At 39.0% G+C, this 21,667-nt stretch overlaps 1 protein-coding gene across 1 annotated transcript in view; it reads right to left on the minus strand.

Annotated features, from left to right (window-relative positions):
• TXLNB (taxilin beta) overlaps positions 1–20,872 on the minus strand; it is a 40,679-nt gene extending 19,807 nt beyond the window's left edge. The window contains exons 1-3 of the mRNA XM_058534313.1: positions 20,434–20,872; positions 12,105–12,196; positions 5,253–5,423 (exon numbers count right to left, since the gene is read on the minus strand). Of these exons, the coding sequence (XP_058390296.1) occupies positions 5,253–5,423; positions 12,105–12,196; positions 20,434–20,872 (702 nt within the window). The remainder of the gene's footprint in view (positions 1–5,252; positions 5,424–12,104; positions 12,197–20,433) is intronic.
• Positions 20,873–21,667: the final 795 nt, after the last annotated feature.

A 21,667-nucleotide genomic window follows, 5' to 3' on the forward strand; every position in this document is an offset into this window, starting at 1 on the left:
TAAACATATGTGAAACCATCATAGCACCCAAACTTGGCCCACAGAATGGCAGCTTGCATTTGACATTACATTGTTCTTCAATGAGAGAAAGATAAATCCAGCAAAATCTTATAAAATTTGTGTCCATTGATAAAGAATTTACAATCATTTGGATGATGTCTGAGACAAAATTTTCTTTATCAAGCATATTATTCAAAGTAAAAATTAATAATGCAAATAATTGAGGGACAAAGTCTGAAATAACTAAGAAAACAAAATTTGCAAGCATCATTATGCATCTTAGAACTGGTGCTGTGCCTGGCACATAATCCATAGGTACTCAGTAAATGTTTATTTAATGAATCAATGACATTAATTTACATATAAACATATGAGTAACTTGGACTAGGTGATTCCTATATTCCTTTCCACATTAAAATGCTGTGATATTCTGATAACAGATCCTACTTCTTTATTAAAATCATGTTCCCTGAAACACTTACCCATTTCTTACTGGGCAGTTCTTTTTCAGTATAATTTGAAGCTCAGATTTAGTGCTTCAAATATGTATAGTATTTTGTTGAAATAAGCCCATGTCTCAGACTTTCATTGGTCTTTTTCTAAACTATCCTAAATTGTGAGGTTTTGTGGGATTTTTTTTGACTTATTGAAAAATCAAATTTAATAAAGAACAGTAAAAGTTAAAATTTATGGTAGTGGAAAGGGTGTTGGTATGCATTCTCTTTCTATATCTTCCCAAGCTCCTAGCATGTGGATTTTTGAATCAGATGTACTTAGACTGTTTCACTAGTATGGCCAAGGAAGCTTATACCATGCTGACCCTTCTGCAAATAACAACTATAAACTCTGGCCAAAATGCAAGAAACAACTAATTAAAGACATTGGAGAGTCAACAAAATCAGGCAGATTCTGAAGGGAAGTTGACACCTGTAAAAAAGAATGGTATGTTGTAAGTTTCCCATTTTTTAATAGCTTTTAGCTTGAGGGAGGACTGCAATTGGCAGCTGCACAGGATGGGTAAAACTCTCATAGAAGCCTACCATCATTCTGGTCTGAAGAACAAAAGCACAGAGTTCTGGGCAACTATAGCTACTGGAAGGTGAGGGAGATTCTCTGGAAAGTCAAAGAGAGAATGAGAGAGAGAGCCCTAAATTCTGTGAATAAACTCTGCCCAAATCTTTGGTTGACCCTGAATCACACATGTGCAGGGCAGACTCAAAGTAGTCTAACTAAGGAAAAAAGAAGTGAACTGAAATTTGAGCTGCTGCCCAAAAGAGAGTTTGCAGCTTGATTCTAACCAAGTTAATTGCCTTCCTAAGAAAAAAAAAGAATCAGCATTCTTCAAGGTGTATATTAGAATCCATCTTCTCCACAACACAACATCCAGGATACAATCTACGATCACTTGACATATGGAGAACAAGACCCATTCTCAAAAGAAAAGATAATCAGAGGAGGTCTACTCCATAATGACCTAGATGTGGAATCAGCAGACAAGAATTTTAAAACAGGTGTTATAACTATGTTCATTGATATAAAGGAAAATACTATCTCAATGAATGAAAGGATAGGAAATCTCAGGAGAGAAAAATAATCTGTAAATAAGAATCAAAGGGAAATTCTGGAGTTAAAAGTTACAAAACATGAAATTTAAAAATCACTGGATGGACTTAGAACAGAATAGAGATGACAGAGGAAAGAGTCAATGATGGTGAAGATAGACCAATAAAATGATCTAATCTGAAGATAAAAGAGAAAAATGATTGGTGAAGAACATGAAGAGAGACTCAAGGACCTGTGAGACAATATCCAAAGGTCTAACACAAATCCAGTTAGAATCTTAGAAGGAAAGGAGAGAGAGGGAATGGAACAGAAAAAATATTTGAAGAAATAATGGCTGAAACTTCCCCAAATTTGGTGAAAGACATAAATTACAAATACAAGAAGCTCAGAAAATTCCGAAGTAGGATAAATATGAAGAAAACCACACCTGCGCATGAAGCAGTCAGAGTTCTAAGAACCAAAGATCAATAGAGAAACCTTGAAAGTCACCAGAGATAAATGACATCACATACAGGGGTACAATAATTCAAATTATTGTTGATTTTCATCAGAATTATGAAGGCCAGAACACAGAATCTATAAAAGACTGAGGGAAAGAAAGAAAAGAAAAAAAACCTTTATCAACTCAGAATTCTATATCCAATGAATATAGTCTTCAATAACAAAAGCAAAAGAAAGACATTTTAAAGATGAAAAGCAAATAAGAGAATTGATTTCCAGCAGACCTGTACTATAAGAAATATTGAAGTGATTCTTCAGGCTGAAGGGAATGACACAAAACAGAAAAACTTGAAGCTTCTGAAGGACTAAAATGCATCAGAAATGGTAAATATCTGGGTAAAAAAAAAATAGTTTTTGCATTTGATTTTTAAAGAAATATTGTTTAAAGCAAAAATTATAACATTGTCTCATGGGCTTTGTAAATGTATGTAAATGTGATACACATAACAGTTATAGGCTAAAGGTGGGGGAAGTAAATGGACCTATTTTAGCTGCAACGTTTCTACATATTATGTGAAATGGAACAGTATTAACTCCAGTTAGAGTGTGAAAAGTTAAGGATGTATATGGTAATCACAGAACAACCCCTATAAAGACCAAGAGGTATAATTAAAAATCCAAGAGATAAATTAAAATATAATTTTAAAAGCATTCAAATAATCCAAAGACAGGGGTAACAAATAGCAAATAAACAATAAAATGGTAGACATATATCCAACCACACTAATAATTACAAGATATGTTAATAGACTAATACTCTAATTGAAAGGCAGATACTGTATGAACGAAAGTAAGCAAGGTCCAACTCTATACTGTCTATAAGAGATGCACTTTAACATAAAGACCCAGGTTGAAAATAAATGGACAGAAAGAAATGTACCATGCAAACAATGAGAGTAAGAAAGCTGGAGTGGCTATTTTGATATCAGATAATGTAGACATCAGAATAAAGATTATTACTGAAGAACATTTCATAGTGATAAAACAGTCAACTCATCAAGGAGACATAACAATCATAAATGTGTATATACCTAATGTCAAGCCTTCAGAAAAATACATGAAGTAAAAATTGACATAACTAAAAGGAGAAGTCAACAATTCCACAACCACACTAGGAGATTTTTAACACCCATTTCTCAGCAATTACCAGAACAAATGGACAAAAATTCAATAAAGACATAAATGATCTAGAGCTAACTGTTACTTATACATTACACCTCTCATCTGAAGAACAGACATTCTTTCCAAGTACATAGAGTATGTTCATCAAGATAGACCATATATGATGGGCTATAAAAATTAAACGACACTTCTACATAATTCACGGGTGAAAGAAAAAATCAGAAGAGAAATTAAAAAATAGTTTGAATATAAATCCTAATTTTGACACTTAAAATATGCGTGACCTTGGACAACTGATTTGGATTGCTGAGTCTCAGTTTCTTCACCAATGAAATGGAGATATTAACTCTCACAGGGTTGTTGTGAAGATTAAATAAAATAACATCTGTAAAGCACTTAGCACAACTCCTGGAATAATAAGGATTCTTAATTTCAGTTCATAACTGTAAGCGAGGACTGAGAGTGTGTGGCTATATCTACAGGGTCTCCTGACGCTTCCACCATTCTGTCCTTGAACGCTACCCCAAGAGACCCAGCCACATCATCCCACTCGTTAAACCTCTTTGTTGATAAATCTTCCCACTCGATTTAATTTTTGTCTCTTTGCTATACAACACTACCGAAAGCAGGAAATTTATATAAACACAGAGAGCTATTACTTGAATACATATCTTGAGTTGAGGATGGTGCTCTCATCCCAGGCCCCCATCTGACCTGGGTTTTGATTGTCCCTAGTGCAAAGATTGAAGAGATGCCAGAAGCTCATCTCCTACAACTCATAATTTGAGAGTTAGAGTTCATCAGTTCAATAGATATCAAAAACCAGTTCTGGACTATGAGCAGCCATTGTCCTCTTCTATTTTTCTTCCTAACTCCGTTGTACAAACTCAGCAATGATCTTAATCTCTCTGTTTCTTAAAGTATCTCCTTTTAAACACATGTAATAACAATTATCTCACAGGAATATTGGTGTCTAATTAATTCTTGTTTGTCAAAAGCTTTAGGATCTTCAGCTGGAAAGGGTATTGTGAACACATGCAGGGTTATCTTGGAGAGCCCTGCATCTTGCTTATTGAACGGAGCTAGTGCCTGTGTGTAATCAAATTAACCACACTGCTAGAGGCTCACGCTGTAATTAATGAAGCCCATGCAGACTGAATGAAGTGATCAGTCTATTATTTTTAGATTGAATAATTAAATCTGAAGAGCTTCAGTGTTTTTTCAAGTAGCTTCTTTTTTTCAGCTGACTATTAACTTTTTGGCTCTCAATCTTGCTTTCTCGTGTAAATTAGCTTTGTGTCAATTTATTTCATGTCCTGCAGATTTCATTATCATACAAAAAATGTAGAACTTTTCCAAGTTTGTATTTTAAAGAACAGAAGAAAGGCCTACCTTAAAAGACAAAACAAAACACACTCAACGTAAGAAAAAGGTGAGGGGCTGGCCAGATGGGGCAGCGACTAAGTTCACGCCTTCCGCTTCCTCAGCCCAGGGTTCGCCGGTTCAGATCCTAGGCGCAGACCATCAAACGGTGATGAAGGCGAAGGTGGTGACAAAGGTGATGCCATGGGAAGGCGATGTTCCACACAAAAGAACTAGAAGGACCTACAACTAGGATATACAACTATGTACTGGGGCTTTGGGGAGAAAAAAGAAAAAAAATAGAGGAAGATTGGTAACAGATATTAGCTCAGGGCCAATCTTCCTCAAAAAAAAAAAATGAGAGAGGGAAAAAAAGATAAAGGTGAGAGGGGAGGGGAGGGCACATATTTTACTGAGAGCCTGCTCTGTGTCAGGTATTAAGTGGCACCTTACATTTGTGACCTCATTTAATTTTTCCTGGACCACACAGTGAAGTTGGTACAATCTCCATTTTATGGCTGAGAGAACAGGCTCGGGAGGTAAAATAATTTATGGAAGGTCATAGGTGAGCACGTGGCTGGGCTAGTATTTGAACCCAAGTCTTTCTGGTTCTAAAACTCATGCTCTTCCCACGGGTGGCAGAAGCCTGTGTCTATGCAGCAGGCAAGAAAGAGTGTTATGCAGACACACGTGGTAGCACACACCTTCAGCGTCTTGTTGTGTCTCTGCAGCTCCCGGCACAGACTCTCCAGTTTGCTCCGGGCGAGGACAGCTCTGCTGTGTTCACCTTGTAACTGGTCCTTTTCTTTCTGGATCTGTACCTGTTTCTTTTGTAGGAGTTTTAGCTTCTTTTGCTCAGTGCGATGTTCATCGAGCTAGACATGAAGTGCAAACAGGAAAGAACACGGCAGGAATCTCTTTTGAGTTGATAGAAAAGGAACAAAACAGGAAATGCCTAAAGATCACTGTCTGATTGTTTGGAAACATTTTGCTATTATCACTGTCCCTCGGGAATCAAATGAACCCACAAATGTTATCTTTGAAATAATTGTAGATACGGTTTTTAAGGCATAACTTTTATAGGTTTTTCCTTATCATCCTTAATGTTATTGATCTCTTCCTACTTTGAGCTTCTTTTTGGTGGTCTATAAATAGTTTTTCTCTCTTGAGTCTATCTAATGATGCCAGCCAATATAGAAAGGCATGTGTCAGCATCTGTAAATTGCCAGAATTCCCGATAACGCCTTGCCTTGGGGCAGTGATCAACAGTGTGTCTCCTTGGTTTACAGTTAGTCCTCCCAATTCTTTCTCAAAACAAGTTTATAGCAACTATTTTAAAAAATAGGAAAGAGAAAAGCAGGCTCCTGGTAAGTAGAAGATGAAGTCCTCTTTATAATTTTGGGCTATGAGTGTGAGAAAGTGTCACTGACTAGGTGCCTCAAGAAACTCAAAGGTGGGTTTGGAAGTAATTAACTGTTTTTCCAAGTTGCTTCTTTTGCCTTTCTATGTTAGGGAGATGTAACCACCAGCCATCCTGAAACTGACCAAGCCTCACCACAAGAACTATGCCCATGACCTTTGCTTTATTTTTAATGCAAAGATCTCTCCAGGAGGAGCTTAGGCCTCATTATGGGGAAGCATGTTCTGCAACTGAGCCTGTGCAAGTGAACACTCGCCTCTCCTTTTTGAATGTTCATTACCGAACCAAAATAAAAGTTCCTGCTTCCCTTTGTTCGGGGACGCCACGACTTTGGAAATGATTCCTTGTGGCCTCCTATTTGCTGCAAATACACTTTACTTTATGAGACAACTTCCACTGGCGTAGAGTCTTATTTAACTCACCAGGAGGCGAGCCCACTTGGTTCGGGAACAAAAGGGGAAGAGAAAGTACCCCCAACTACCTAGCATTGACGATTTTTCACTAAAGCTTCAGAAATGACCACTGCACAACTCAACAGCATAAATGGCAAGTATCTGTAACATGCCCTGCAACCCCGATCCCAGACAACTTCCGTGCTTTTGGTGAATAAATCATGATGCTTTTTTCTGCTGAGCACAGGCGGGGCCTCTTCTTACCGTCCTCCAGCAGCCACAACTGAAGTACCCGAGACAGCATGGAAAATGAAACCGGTGCACCACCGGGCTTTCCATCCCGGGATGCTAAAGTTCTGGAGTAGGGTTGCGCAATAAAATGTAGGACACCCAGTTACGTTTGAATTTCAAATAAATAAGGAATAATTTTTTACTAAAAGCATTTCCAAAGTATTGCATGGGACATACTCTTACTAAAAAAATGTGTTTACCTGAAATGCAAAGTTAACTGGGCATTCTGTATTTTTTAGTTGCAAAATTTGGCACCATTTTTATGGAATTCTAGTCGAGGTGGGGGAGTTTGGGGATCAGAAGCCGTCAGAAGCTAGCATACTCTAGGGGTGTGGTCTCAGCCTGTCAATCACTGCGGCCATAGCATGCTGGCAACCCTCTGTCCAGGGCCATTTCCTCTCTGGACCCAGTTCCCTGAGTGCCTGAATGGTGCCTAAGCGGGGTAGGTGCTTGTATTGATAACAATCTTGTTGGCTCCTGAGGAGGAAGAGCCCTGGGGAGCCCTGGGCCCCAGGTGTTCCTGGTGCCTCGCAGAGCCTGATGCAAATGGAGACACACGCCACAGGAGCCCTGATACCTGTCTCAGTTTCCCTGCCTTGAAAAAGCGTTTGTTCTTTCTGAACTAGATGAATGGGACTGTCATCCTGTCCTCAAGTTCATGTCTTATTTGACTCCGTTCCTCCCTTCCTCCTCCCACACTGATATGTCCATTATAATAACCCTTGCCACACTAAGCTGGGGATATTCACACACCATATTCTGACATCATACTTATGGGCAGTTTTTACTTATGAGTGAGAATTAGCATCAGGAAAAACTAGGCCCATATTACTATAAATATTGATTGAAAGTGACATCTTTCTTGAGGTTCAATTGGAAAATCAATGATATTTTATTATATATTTCTCATGCTAACTTGCTCATAGGATAGATGAGGTTTTTACACCTTTCATTTTGCACCATAGTTAGTAGAGAGAGGTGAAACTTTTGTGCTTATATTTGGACTTTAAATGACCTATTGTCCTTTGTTGAAATTTATATATTGTTATTATTGTTATTGCCATTACAGTTTAGACTTTACCTTTTGAAGATTAAATCACATGTCAGTGTTCCTCAGCCTTAGCACTATTGACATATTGGGTCAGATAATTCTCTGTTGTGGGGGCCTGTCCTGTGCAATCTAGGTTGTTTAGCAGCATCCCTGGCCATTACCCTCTAGATGCTGGTAGCACCCCCAATGGTGACATCCAAAAGCTCTCCAGATAGACATTGCCTATCGTCCCATCGTGGGCCAAAGTGCCCCTGTTTGGGGAACACTGCCCTGTGTGGATTCATCTGAGCATCAGGAGGAGGATATCCCACATGTGTTTCATAAGTTGGAAGAGATGATTTCTGCTTGTTCATCAACCATTTAATGTCCTAGTTTTACAGCAAGATCATCCACATTTGAAATTTAGCTACATCTATCTTGCTTTGCTCTAAATAAAAACTCAACTCTCTGACAATTTTTTTTTTAGAGTGTGGCTAATTTTACTCAAGTACTTCAGATGTATGTGAATGCATATGGGGTTTCTTAATGAATGAAAGCAAGCATATTGCCACTGAATCAACTCCAGTCAAATGCTGGCGTTGTGATTTAACAATGCACTTAGATACGGTTCTTCTGTACAATTGTAATAGGCATATAGCATTTTTACCTGCAATTTCTATTGCTCTCCCTTTCTTTTTTGTTATTAAGTTAAAAGAGTAAAATTAATGCCAAGTACAAATTTAGACTAGTATTAGTGATGTTGTAACTACACTAAAATTGAGGAAATTTGCAAAAAATATTTCTCCCAGGCCATTTCTTAATTTAGTCATGAGGTATTCTTATTTATTAATGAATTTACCCTTATTTATTAGTGAATACAATAGTAGATAATACCACAGGATTCAGAATCTGTAAAGGTGAGTGAGCTAGAGTGGCAGTTTGATTCACAGCTTTGAATGTGATGACTTATTCTTTGTTAACACTTATATTTCAAACACTTTCTATATTAATATCCAAATCAATGAGCAGGGAAATAGATTTTAGTCTCCAAGTAAAAGATGGAAATTCTTCATAATTTTTCCTTTCCGAAGAGGAAATGTAATGGGTTTTTTGGGTCAGTTTTCTCCAATTCATTTTTTTCTAGAATGATCTTGTGGGTTTTAAAGTTTATTATAGGACATGAAACAAATGCCCAAGTATAGCAATGAGGAGAATCTTTGGAAAAATACCCTCTGTGGGGGTGACTGCTTGGCTAGGAGGGGGAGTAGGTGCAGACAGTTTCCAGAGACCAAGGTGAACAGCCCGGGCTCCTGGGCAGACTGGAGAAGTGATTCTCCTCCCATGTACTGCTGTGGGGCTGCAGCATGGTGAATGGCTTCCTGTGCTAGTCTAGAATGCTATCCAGTCTGGCCAATTACAGAATATGGCACTAGAAACTAAACATGAATGGCCTAGATATGAGTAGATAAATTGAAGGGGCAAAAGGAAAATGATGTGTAAAATATTGAAAAGAGCAAGGATGGACAGGTGAAAATGGGGGCCATATTTTTGGTAAAAATATTACTATTCTTATTATTTTTTGCTGAGGAAGATTCACTGTGAGCTAACATCTATTGCCAACCTTCCTCTTTTTTTTGCTTGAGAAAGATTAGCCCTGAGCTAACATCTGTAACAATCATCCCTTATTTTATAAGTGGGTTGCTGCCTCAGCATGGCTGCTGAGTGGTGTAGGTCTGCGCCCGGGATCTGAACCTGCCAACCTGGGCTGCTGACGTGGAGTGCGCCAAACTTAACCACTATGCCACCAGGCTGGCCCCCGAAAAATATTATTTTTGTTGACACCTAACATTTTATGGCATTGAAATTGTTCATAGATGGTTAATAGCTGATATTAAACAAGTTGCAATAAAATTGGTCCACTGATACTTTATAAATTTCTGCCATTCTTTTGGAAAGTAACAAGGCCATTAAAAAAAAAAAGCATTCATACTTGTTTGATTTAATAATCCCATTTCTGGAACTTTTTCATAAAATCATAAAAAAGAAGGAGGAACAAATCTAACGAAGATAATGTTCACTGCAGCAATATTTGGTAAAGCAAATAGTCGAAAGATTCTAAACGTCCCCAAATTAGAGAACCAGTAGATATGGCCACTTAATGGGAAATGACATAGCTTTTAGAAAATGTAATTATGAAGACTATAAACTGCATGGGAAAATGTCTGTCACATGAGGCAAAAAACCAGATACCAAATTATATGTACCTTACCCTGGTAATTATAATAAAAGGTATCTGCACATATAGCAGAACTGGAAAGGAAGATGGATAAATCAAAGTTTGTGTTTAGATTATGGGACTAGAGATGTTTTAACTTGTGTTGTGTATTCAGCATTTTTCTTATATCATCATGATGTGATTTATGTGATTAAAAAATAATTTAAAAGTATTGTTGGGAGAGTTGAGCAATCAGCCAGTCTCTCAGGGTCTCAGAATCTCTCTGGGTCTATTGCATGACAATTCAGCATAGAGGAGGCATGAATACAAAGGAAGAAAGGAAAGAACAAATAGGGATTACAGGACTAAAGTGATAAATAAATGGCAAGCAATATGATATATTGGAGCATATGAGGAAGCCATTTGGTGTAAAACTAATTTGGCCTGAGCTTTTTTCTCCAAAAGGGCCTGTAGCCTTTGAACATGCATTGTATATCTGCTTTAAACAATTAACATGTCCCAAAGACAAGAACAAATGGCCTTAAGATAATGATGAAACTTCCTCCACATTGGCATTTCCTTAAGGATAAGCATCTCTTCCTAGGCTAGGATTTGATTGCTGTGCTCATCCTGTGACCACCCAACTTGAGGCAACAGGCCTGCTACCTGCCGCACCCATCGAGACCTGATACCTGCTGTGTCCATCAATCACTGTGCTGACAGGGCAAGCTGACAGGGCAATCTCGTGACTATTGTAAAAGGGACATTGCAATCATATGTGATACATGCTCTTTGAGGGTATATAACCACTCTGTACACCCGACATCTTTGGTGCCCTTCCTTCCTTGGGGAAAGAAGGCCCCGGGCTATATGATCCTCAAATTTGGCTCATAGTAAACTCACCCCAATTTTGATTGATAGATTGACTGTGGATTATTTGTGTCAACAAAAGTCAGAGTGAAAAAGAAAACAAGTCACTCACTAAACTCTACTCCATCAATAGGGATAAGATGCAACCAGGGTCCTGACGGCTCTGTGGGCCTGAAGCTTATTCGGTTTTGGAGGCCTTCTTTTAAAAAAACACTAAACAAAAAACAAAATTAAGAAAAGAGAATTATGTCCAGGGCTTCCGAGGGGCCCCTGCAAGTGGAAGACCCTGACTGGAAGCTCCTTTAGCTGCACAGTAAATCTGCCTGCGGGAGCAGTTCAACTACTGCTGGAATTGTTTTGCTGTGTATGTGGACTTAAGTTTTATTCTCCTGTCACTGCTTCTCCAAAAGAAATAAGTAAGTGAAAAAAATTTTTTAAAGAAAGGAAGCAAAAAGGAGAGAGAAGCACATTGCCTAGCTACACTTAGAGAGTGCCACAACCCAGCTGTGGGTCTCGTGCACCCCAGGGTAGTGCACAGACGTCAAATGTAGTTCCTTTATCAAGTTCTTGTGAGAGTTCATGGAAACCAGATATGCTGGCTTCACTGAACTTTCGCCTTTTTCCACCTGGCCCATGAAAAGAGGACTGGCAAGGAGACAATCCACTTCACGGATTCTCTGGCGTCTGGGAGGGCTTCCCTTCCTCCAGTGGGGATTGAGAGTGATTGAGAGGGAGATTGCATGGGAAGGACCTAAAACTGAGCACAAAGCAACCACATCAAAGGCTTTGCCATTGTGGGGGAGGGGAGAAGAATATAGAGCAAAGAGAAAAGGAAGGAAGGGAGGGAGGAAGGCAGGAAGGGAAGAATGGAGGGAGGAAGGAAGTTGTCAAGACCAAATGAGATTGTGTCACCAACTGAGGGCTGGGATTAACTCAACCCTCTGTCTTCCTGAGTGGACACCCTGAAAAACCTTGGGCATGAAAGTTTGCCTTTATGTTGGGTGTGTTAACCTTTTATTGCACAACCAGAAAGAACTTTTAAATATCCACAATTTTTAATTATCTATATTTCTCTCTTCCATCCCCCACATTATACACATAATGGGAGATGGAGAAGACTCCAATTCTATCCTCTTTCTTCCTTTTGCTGTTATTCCTCAGTTTTTCTGTTTCTTTTTCCTTTGAAAAAAATTCTGCTTTTATGAATTCTAGCTTTGGTTTGTCTGAATTGACTCACCATGGTCTATAATGAGGTACCAGAAAAGCTAACAGCCTCCTTTCTTGGCTCTAACCAGAACCTGAATCTTTCTGACAAAAAGAGCTAATCAAAGATCTTACCAATTCAGCATACTTCTTGAATAAGAAATCAAGCTTTTCTTCAGGGGTTTGCAGCTTGTTCAGATTTTGCATTAGCAGGTTGGCTTCTTTGCCTTAAAAGAAAACAAAAACCATAAAGACATTTCTAAAAATAAATGTTGAACTTGAAGTCAGATGATATGGGCTAGAATCTTAGATTGTTCGCTCGCTAGTTAGTATCCAACCAAGGTTGGCCAAGCCACTTAACCTAGGTATAACAATAGAACCTCAGATATAATTTTCTTTTCCTCTAAGAAGGGATGACACCTACGTGATAGAGTAAGTGAGGACTGGCTGAGAAGTTTGTGAAAATGTGTGGTACAGTGTCAGGCTCATGGTAGATTCACAATAAATGTCTGCTGTAACAGGAGTCCCCAAATTTTCATCCCAAGAATCCATTCTTGTTACTTCTCCCCATAGTCTAAATATTTGAAAGAATTTTGAGTATTTTGAAAATATGAACCATGGAGTTGCTAGAATTCCAGCCCAAAGAGGAAGAATTTGACAGCTGAGTCTGCCCATCTTTTTGTTTGTTTGTTTTGTTTTTCTCCTTTTAGTACTTCTTTCTTTGTTTTTTTTTTTTTTATTTTTGGTGAGGAAGATTAGCCCTGAGCTAACATCTGTTGCCAATCCTGCTCTTTTTGCTGAGGAAGATTGGCCCTGGGCTACCATCTGTGCCCATCTTCCTCTAGTTTATACGTGGGATGCCTGCCACAGCATAGCTTGATTAGCAGTGCATAGGTCTGTGCCTGGGATCCGAAGCTGCGAATCTCAGGCTGCCAACGTGGAGTGTGTGAACTTAACCACTACATCACTGGGCTGGCCCCCCCGTGCTCTTTTTTGGGGGAGAATAATTCACTTTTGTTCATGAGCCCCATCCGTGAGATTTGGGTGGGAATAACTCTGATCACATTTCCTATGAAGCAGAGAATAAAATCAATGTAGAGAGAAAAAACGGAGCCCAGACATGGAGGGCCTTTTCCACAGGCCTTTTTGTGTCTCTGTGAGAGAGTGTAACCTCCCTGGGCCTTCCTTTCTCCCACCCACGCCTTAATCTTCACCTCTCCTGACAACCTCTCTCTTTAATCAGAGCAGGGAGGTCAAGACACGCTGTAAAGCCCATGTTTCCTGATATAAATTTGCTTAAGAATATTAACAATTTTGACAGTCTTTCCCCCAAACAGGCATTTTCCCTTTGCTGGAATATTGGCTTTCATCCTGGAGAGGCAGATATATCATGGAGTTAGGGTGTGGGATGTGAACTTCGGGATGTGGGACATACTTGGACAGTTGTGTATCGCTTACCAACAGGGAATCATTCTGAGAAATGTGTGGTTAGGTGATTTGGTCATTGTGTGAACATCACAGAGTGTACTTACACAAACCTAGATGGTACAGCCTACTACACACCTAGGCTATGTGGTACTAATCTCATGGGACCAGCGTCGTATATGTGGTCTGTCATCGATTAAAACATCGTTATTCAGTGCATGACTATACTAAAAAATTACTCCTTATTTATCTAAAATTCAAATTTCCCTTGCCATTCTGTATTTTTATTTGGCTAAATTTGGTAACTCTAGTGGCATCAAGGAATTTTTGGTCTAGAAGGAACCTCAAAGAGCATCCAGACAACTGGTTAATTTTATAGATTAAGAATCTAAGGCCCAGAGAATCCCAGAGTTACATAATCAGCACTGGCAGAGCCGAGGCTTGAATCCAACGTTAGTCTACTTGCCCTAAATCACTCCACTCTCATATGGAATTCTGATGCCAGGGAAACCTAGGGAAAAAAAATGGAAACTTTTTTTGAAAAAAATGACCTCATTCTAACAGCTGGTTTCCGTCTATCTTTGCCCAGCGAGTCAGTTCCGACTAGAGACAAGGCCTAAGAGGGGAGAAGGTGGAGTGAGTGGTGTTCCCACCAGCTCTCCAATTACAGCCTGCAGCATAACGTGCTGCGGCCTTTAAACTGACAATCACGGCTGCCCCACCCCCACTGGGACCATGCCTTCCAGTTCTTTCTCCAGCACAAGAATGGGCTTGCATCCATCATCCTTGTACCGCTGATCAGATTTGGCCCAGGACCCAGCACCCTGGCCCATGGCAAGTGCTCAGTAAATGTTGGTAATAATGGAACAAAACACAGCTGACTGGTGCACACTAGTATCATGTAATCAAATGAACACTGTCCTGAACACAACTTGGTGACGGACTAGATGAAAGACAGGTCTTACCCGCACCTGTGACATGTAATGTACGATGCCTCTCAGTGTGAGTGCCGACATAAAAAATTATTACAGGTCTCGTTTGGGGGAGATAGAAACACTTGAGAGAGTCCAGTGGGTCTCTTTTTCTCTCCACATTAAGTATCTTCTCTCCTTTTTGTTGTCTTTAACTGTGAGAAGAGGGTTTTTTTTAATCGTCACACTCATTGAGGTCTCTTTCTGCTCTCATATTCTATTATTTTGTTTAGATTAACGTTTAGATGCATGACTACCCTTCAAAAATGATTTCTCCCTTCAATAAAAAATCCAAGAAGTTGGAATCAGGCAGGTATGGAATCCATAGATTTGTGACATCAGAGGGCTTAGCGTGTAAACTTCCATTGGTTTTGCTGGGCTAGAGTGCTGTGTGGGGTTACTGTGGAAGAGGAGAATAGAAAGAAATTTGCTCATCTTCTAAGAAAAGCTGTAATTACAATTCCACGGAAATGGGGTCATTTGGTGATAGTGTCAGACACAAGAGGAAAAATCGACTTCATTCAGGGACATTTTATCAGGAGGGGATGACCTGCCTTCTTCCCAATGTGTCATTCTAAAGCAATGTGATTGTGATTAGTCATAAGGAAAGCAAAGGACAGACCTGAAGTCCCCATTAAAGCTGGGAAGTCACGTGGTGGGCATCTGGCCACCACCCCACAAAATGCTCAGTTTGGTAGCAAGTCTACACAAAAGTAGAACCACCTGGACAGGAAGAACAACCACGTGACAGATGGCTGTGCCACTGGCACAGTCATAGACTGAGGGAGTATTCATTATAAAGGAATTATTTTTACGTCAAAGAATTTAAAAACCTTAAGTGAAGACAATGAAATTAGCTATAGAAATGTAGACTAAGATTTTTCTTAAACTTTTAGCATAGTAATAACTGTTTATACTGCTTGGTGATAAATTATGCAGATTTAATAAGTGTTCCAAACTATGCTTTTTTTCTTCCAAAATTACCTTTTAGAACTTTGGGGCTAAAATTTGGTCCTAGATACACGTGTCCCTCTCTTCACCCTTCCTGATTTCCATGGGTTGTGGCAGAAGCTTAAAGCAGGAAAAGATGGTGAATGTTGTGTTTCAAGCATTAGACCCAGATTCACATTTTAATGTTAATTTTGTTTTCTTTCTAATAATTTAAAAATAATGAGTGTGATACAAATAGTTCCTGAGCATCTATAGATATCTTTTAAGGGAAATAAGATTCATGTACCTAGAGGATAGGAAGGACAGTAGAGTTAAATTCACACTGGACATGAGTTCTAGAACTGACTCTGCCATCAACTAGTTGAGTAACCCTTTTTTACAGATTTTTAAACCCTCTGAGCTTCAGTTTCCCTGTCTATACAATTAGTAGGTTGACTAAATGGATTCTGAGTTCAGCCTCTAAGATTTGATGATTCCATGACTGAAATAGCTTTAATCATTTTTAGCTTGATTTAACATTGTTTGGATGTTATATTTGTCTTCCTAAAATGTTTTTGTCCACTTTTTGAATTTATAAAGATTCTCTGACCCCTCCTGGTTATGGTTTTTGTTTGTTTCTCTTGGTTTTATTGACTCTATCAGTTTTGAAAATACTACTTTCATGTATTGTCTAGTCACATTGTTTTCCAATTGGCCAACATTTTATATCTCTTGTATTTTAGTGACCTTGGTGTGTGTATTTGGAAGTTTGGTCTCTCACTCTGTTGAGGGGTGGATCTGGACCTTTTATTAGGTCAGTTGATGATGTGTTTAAACTACTGGCAATTTCTCGGCTATAACTATAAAGAAAACTTTCTTGAAGAGAAAAAACTTGAAGAGTCTAATAATGAAGAGATTATTCTGGGAAAACAAAATAAAGCAAAATCTTATAATGAAAAAGAAAAATATCAGAAAGAGCAGTAAGATGCTGATCCATCCAGTCTCGACTCTGGTCAGAAGAGAGAACAAATCATTTTGCTCAGGATGTTTTTCTCTCCCCTTCCATCTCCTTTTCTCACACCTCCTCTCCTTTCCGGATCTGGCCTAAGTTCTAGCTTCTCTAGGAATCTACTCATGAACCTTTTAGTCTCTGCTGATTCCTCTTCCCCCAGAATTCCTCTGGACTCCTGCCATCTCTTCCAGAAAATTCAGCACCTGTATCAAAGCAATAGATTATGTCCCTCTCAGAGTGAAACTAGAAATCAAGCTAGAATGGATGAAGCAGACCATCTGGGAAAGTGACCATTCTAAGGCAGAGTAAGTAACTGGCTGAAGACATTTCAGAAGACAAATGTCCTAGTCAAGATGCCTCTCAGAAGGCAGAACTGAAACTCACCTGTAACTAGAAAGACCAAACCCATTAACTGAGCTACAGTAAACACTTCTCAACAACAGCTCTATTGTTTTTATATGCCTTCTGTCCTGCAATATTAGTGACTTCAGTTCTGCCCCTTGCTTCCTTTATGACTAATCTCACAATCACGTCAACTAGTTGAGTAACCTTTATTGCAAACACTTAAACTCTCGAGGCTTCAATTTCTCTGTCTATAAAATTAATGGGTTGACTAGATGGAGTCTGAGCTCAAAATGGACCTGTGGATAGGCTTTGTTTTTCTCCCAGGGTATTCTATCAGTTCTCAACCTAAAAATCAGAAAGTATATTATATTTTACCATTGTTTTGTGCTTATGACTATGTGCTGCTTCGGCAGCCCATAGAATATTGGCAGAGACGTGATTAATAAGACACTTGTGAGCCTGGAGGATGGAGTGGGAAGCAAGGGGGATACTTTAGATGTTAACAGGATGTGTCATGGTGCTGTCTAATTCAGAATCTGTTTTTGTTTCTTTCAGTTCAGATGCAAAGGAGAAAGTGGCTCTACCAACTAAAGAGATTTTAAAATGCTCCCCCAAGCGCTGTGGTGTGTAGTGTGTTGATTGCAGGAGGATGTGCAGCCTCTAAAGGAGATAGAGGTCTTGATTGCTTGGGTTGTAGAGACATTTCCCAAATATTCAGAGAAGTGAAAGAAGGGTCTTTTAGTCCAACAAGCTTCGGAAATGTTATAAACTATGCCCATCACTATTGGAAATTTTCATTGTCGTATATATTTAAAGTCAGAGAATTTTGGCGATAAGGAAACTTGAACTTTGTCTGAAATCTCAAACAGCCCAAAGTGGACACTTTGGAAATTTTTGGGTTAGAGAGTCAGAATATTTCAGCATCTCAAAAATACCAATAAAGCAACTATTATCTGATAAACATACAATAATTAAAGACTCGTCTTTGATCAAGTATGTGAGCAAAGTCTAAGGCTATATCTTCAGGTACAGGTTGAATGACTTACTAAAATTCTACTGAAGGTCCATATAGGTTCTAAAAGAAGAACACAGATGCACTTCATATTTCCTCCAAAAGGGTGGAGGAAGCACTTTCTGAAGCATCAGACCTGTTGCTTCCAAAAGCTGTTTATGTCAAAATTACCCTGGGTGACTTGGCCCCACTCCAGACCTACCAATTCTGTGTTCAGGAAACAGCATTTTTGACAAATTCTGTACTTGATTCTAGTGCACACTTAAGTTTGAAAATCATTGGTCTAGACGATGGTGCAGTGTCATTTAATTGATAAACAGCCAAGAAGCCTGCTCAAGTCCCTTGCGGACAACTGAAATAATATTGTCATATTTTGATTAGCCTAAAAATGTTGTTTTAATTCATAATGTAGCTGAAATGGTACAGTGTTTAGAAGAATATGCTGATAGTATTCAGAGAAATGCCAAGGAAGGGTCAGCAGTTTACACACATGTAATTAGGTGGACCCACCTGGGCGCTCTGATACACAAACATTGGTTCTGATCAAACACATTCAATTGAAATTTGGTAACCTGTAGATAGTGGCAGAACTAAAGTTGTGGAGTTTTTTCTTTCTCTAAAATATTTTGATTATTGGTAATTATAAGGTTACCATAGATTTTGAAATAATTCAGGGAAGACAGAGTAGTGGTCATCTTGAACTTTACCTCTGCTTTCTTCATATCCATGCCCCCAAGACAACACATACAGATTCCTATATAGAAGTAGTTTTAGAGTGATAAGCAAAAGAACTTTCCTGGTTAGGTACACTTGAAATCATTCATCTCTGCCACGTGACTTTGTGTTGTCTTATGGAAAGTTTAACAATGACAAATGCAAAGGGATATTGCTGAGATGCTTTTGATAGAGAAGGAAAAATGGCTCTGTAAAACAAAGCAACTTCATTCTCTTTCCCAGAGTTCCAGAACACTAGAGTGATGCTAATCTTGCGATTTGGAATTTGGTATTAGTTGGGTTATTTTAATCTTTACGCTGGGTAGGTCAGGTGTGCTATTTGAATGTGCCTTTCAGCCCTTCTTGAAAGTATTGCCAACAATGGGTTTTAAGCATCATAGTGATGTCCTATGTCAGCATAGACATACTTTTGGGTTTACAGATAACCTGTTACTGGAGTCTGAACCCAGTTCTCACTCCAGTACCTGTGATCCTTCACTCTGCCACACTGTCTTCCAGAAATGAGTAAGACATGGTCACTGCCCTTGATAGATTCTCCATCCAGCTTGGGAAGTAGGCATGTAAATAAAAGATTACTGTAGAAAAATTAATGGAGAACTAAGGAAGGCGATGCTTCCTCTACCTGGGCATGTCAGAGAATGTATCACAGAGGTGGCATTTGTAGAGAGTGCTACAGGGAAATTCACCAAGGAAGGAAGACAGAGGGACTCTCATGTGTGCAGTAACATGCTTTCACTCGTAGCTAGAGAACTAACTCTCTCACCCTCTTTCACAGCCATTTTTGGTGTAAACAATCCACCATGCTCTCCTAACAATTTTCATGTGCCTGTTCTCACACTGCCCTATGTAACAACTAGTTTGCATGTTTGTTTCTCTCTCCATACCTAGAGTGCCTTAACCAAACGGTCTTGAAGATTTATTTATCTTTGTGCACCTAGCACAGTACCTCATGAAGACTAGACATTAATGAATATTTTGCTGAACCAATTAACTAACCAGAGTAAAAATATTTTCTGCAATTTTTGACATTCTATAATTGATACATTTCCTAAGTTTTGTTAAATAAAAGAATATATAGTAATGGAACATACTACTAAGTGATCTAATTGACAATCATTTTATATACAGAACCATCCCTATATTTATATTTTGTTTAAATCCAGATTCCACTAGCTTTGCTTTAAACAGTTTTCCTTTCATTCATTCACTCATTCATTCATCCTAATAACAAACATTTATTGAGCATCTAACATATGCCATCCACTGTTCTAGACACCAGGCATCCAGTGATATCCAAATATACACAGTCTCTGCTCTTGAGGTAAAAGAGCTGATGGGGAAGTCATGCATGAACCAAATAATCACAGAAGTAAATGCATACTCTCAAATGCTGATAGACACTAGGAAGGGAAGATGCATGGTGCAATAGAAACAGAAAACAGGAAGACTTTATCTAAGGTTGGGCTAAAAAGATGCCATTTGAGTTGTGAGCTGAAAAATGAGTTAAGTGTCCAAAGGGCTGAACTGGGGAATGGGCAGGAATTTCTAGGTGGAGAAAATAGGAGGGACCCAGGCCCTGTAAGTGATGGAGCATGGCATGTTCAAAGAACATGTTTCAGTTCAAAGAACTGAAAGAGAAGTTCAGAATGTCTAGCTGTTAGGCTGTAGCAGTGGTGGTGGTGACAGGGGCAGAGTGTCCAGGAAGGGGACGTTGTGGGGTAAAGTGATGGGACACAAAGCTGGAGAGATGCTTAAGGCCTGAAAGACCGTATTAAGAATTCTGGCCTTTGTCCTAAGAGCAGTGGGAAGCCATTGAGGACAGAGGGTAGGTGGGTGACATGTTGAAAGTTCACTTTAACTCTATCTAGGGGAAACGCCTGGGGACAAGTACAGTAAGAGAAGATGCAGGGAGATCCTAAAGGAAGCTATTGTAGTAATCCAAATATGACATGTGGCTTCTAGTAAAGGCTAGAGGAAGTGCCCCTTTTAGGAATAATTCAAAGAAAAGTCATACATTAGAACATAACTACTTGCCTAATCCTTTTAGGATTTTCTTTTCCAATTTTTGCTCTTTATTGCTGGCAGGCTCTTTGGCTGTGAGGGGCTCTCCAGAAGCCACGGGTTCTCTCTCCGTCACTTCAGTGGCCTCCTCGCCATCCCCGTCCTCATTGTCAGGTGGTTCTGGGTTCTCAGGCTGTTCCTGGGCCTTGGTGGGACCCCCTTTCCCTGCCGTGCCGGCAGTAGGCCCGTACGTGTTGATGATGTCTTCCAGTTGTCGATTCAACTCTTCAGAGATATCATGAGCTCCCTGCTCAGGCTGCACACCTGCCTCCTCCTCTGATGCTCGGAGTGGGGTTGAGGAAGCCTGATCATCTTGCTTCTCCAGGTCATTTTGAGCGGGTAATGATGAAATGTCCCCAGGAGGTGTCGATTGGGGGTCCCCCGGGAGTGGCACAGAGTGATTCGTCTCCATACCGGGAGTAGAATCTAGTGGAAGCCCAGCAGGTTTTATGTAGTTAACCTAGTTAAATGTAAATGGTAAGGATAGCCTCAAACGGATACCTACTAATTACAGTTTCTAACATAGAGTGAATGTACTTTCACAAACCATCAATATTGCAATTAAGTAGGTAGGAACAGTAGGAAGCCATTTTTCCAAATTGGGTCTTTTAGCATACTTTGGTGTTGGTCTTTTTGGTGGACATATTTGTCATTTTGCTTAGAATAGCCCATTTGTGTTGCAATTCTCATATAATTCTATGTTGATTTACAGTCATTGGAAGTACATGGATGTATACATTTAAAATGTTTAAATTTTAAATGTTGTTTTTTTCAAAGTTAAAACATTTAATGCAAAATCCATTGAACTTACTAAAATTATTCATAACAATAACATTCCTAAACTATTTTAATCTATAAATGAAGGTTTGATTAATATGAGTACATTGATGTAAATGAATTATTATACTGGTTACAGGAGATACTTTGTTGCTTTTCTGGTATTTTCCTTTTCCCAGATGAGTAACGTGTAATTATCAATCAGGAAAACACTATTCTTGAGGTTCAAACTAGCATCGTTTTTGAAATAAGACAGAAAATGAGGGAAGATATAAGTTAACACACAAACTAGTATGAAAACATGGTGATACTCATAATAATAATTCCTTGAATTTCTATAACGTATTTTTTGTTCCAATATAAAAACTAACTTTCTTTTAGAAAAAAACATTGCAACCTTCCCTTCTCAGTCAAGAAGCCCTAGGATAAG

This window comes from Diceros bicornis, chromosome 39 (genome assembly GCF_020826845.1).
Source record: "Diceros bicornis minor isolate mBicDic1 chromosome 39, mDicBic1.mat.cur, whole genome shotgun sequence".
Lineage (NCBI taxonomy): Eukaryota > Metazoa > Chordata > Mammalia > Perissodactyla > Rhinocerotidae > Diceros > Diceros bicornis.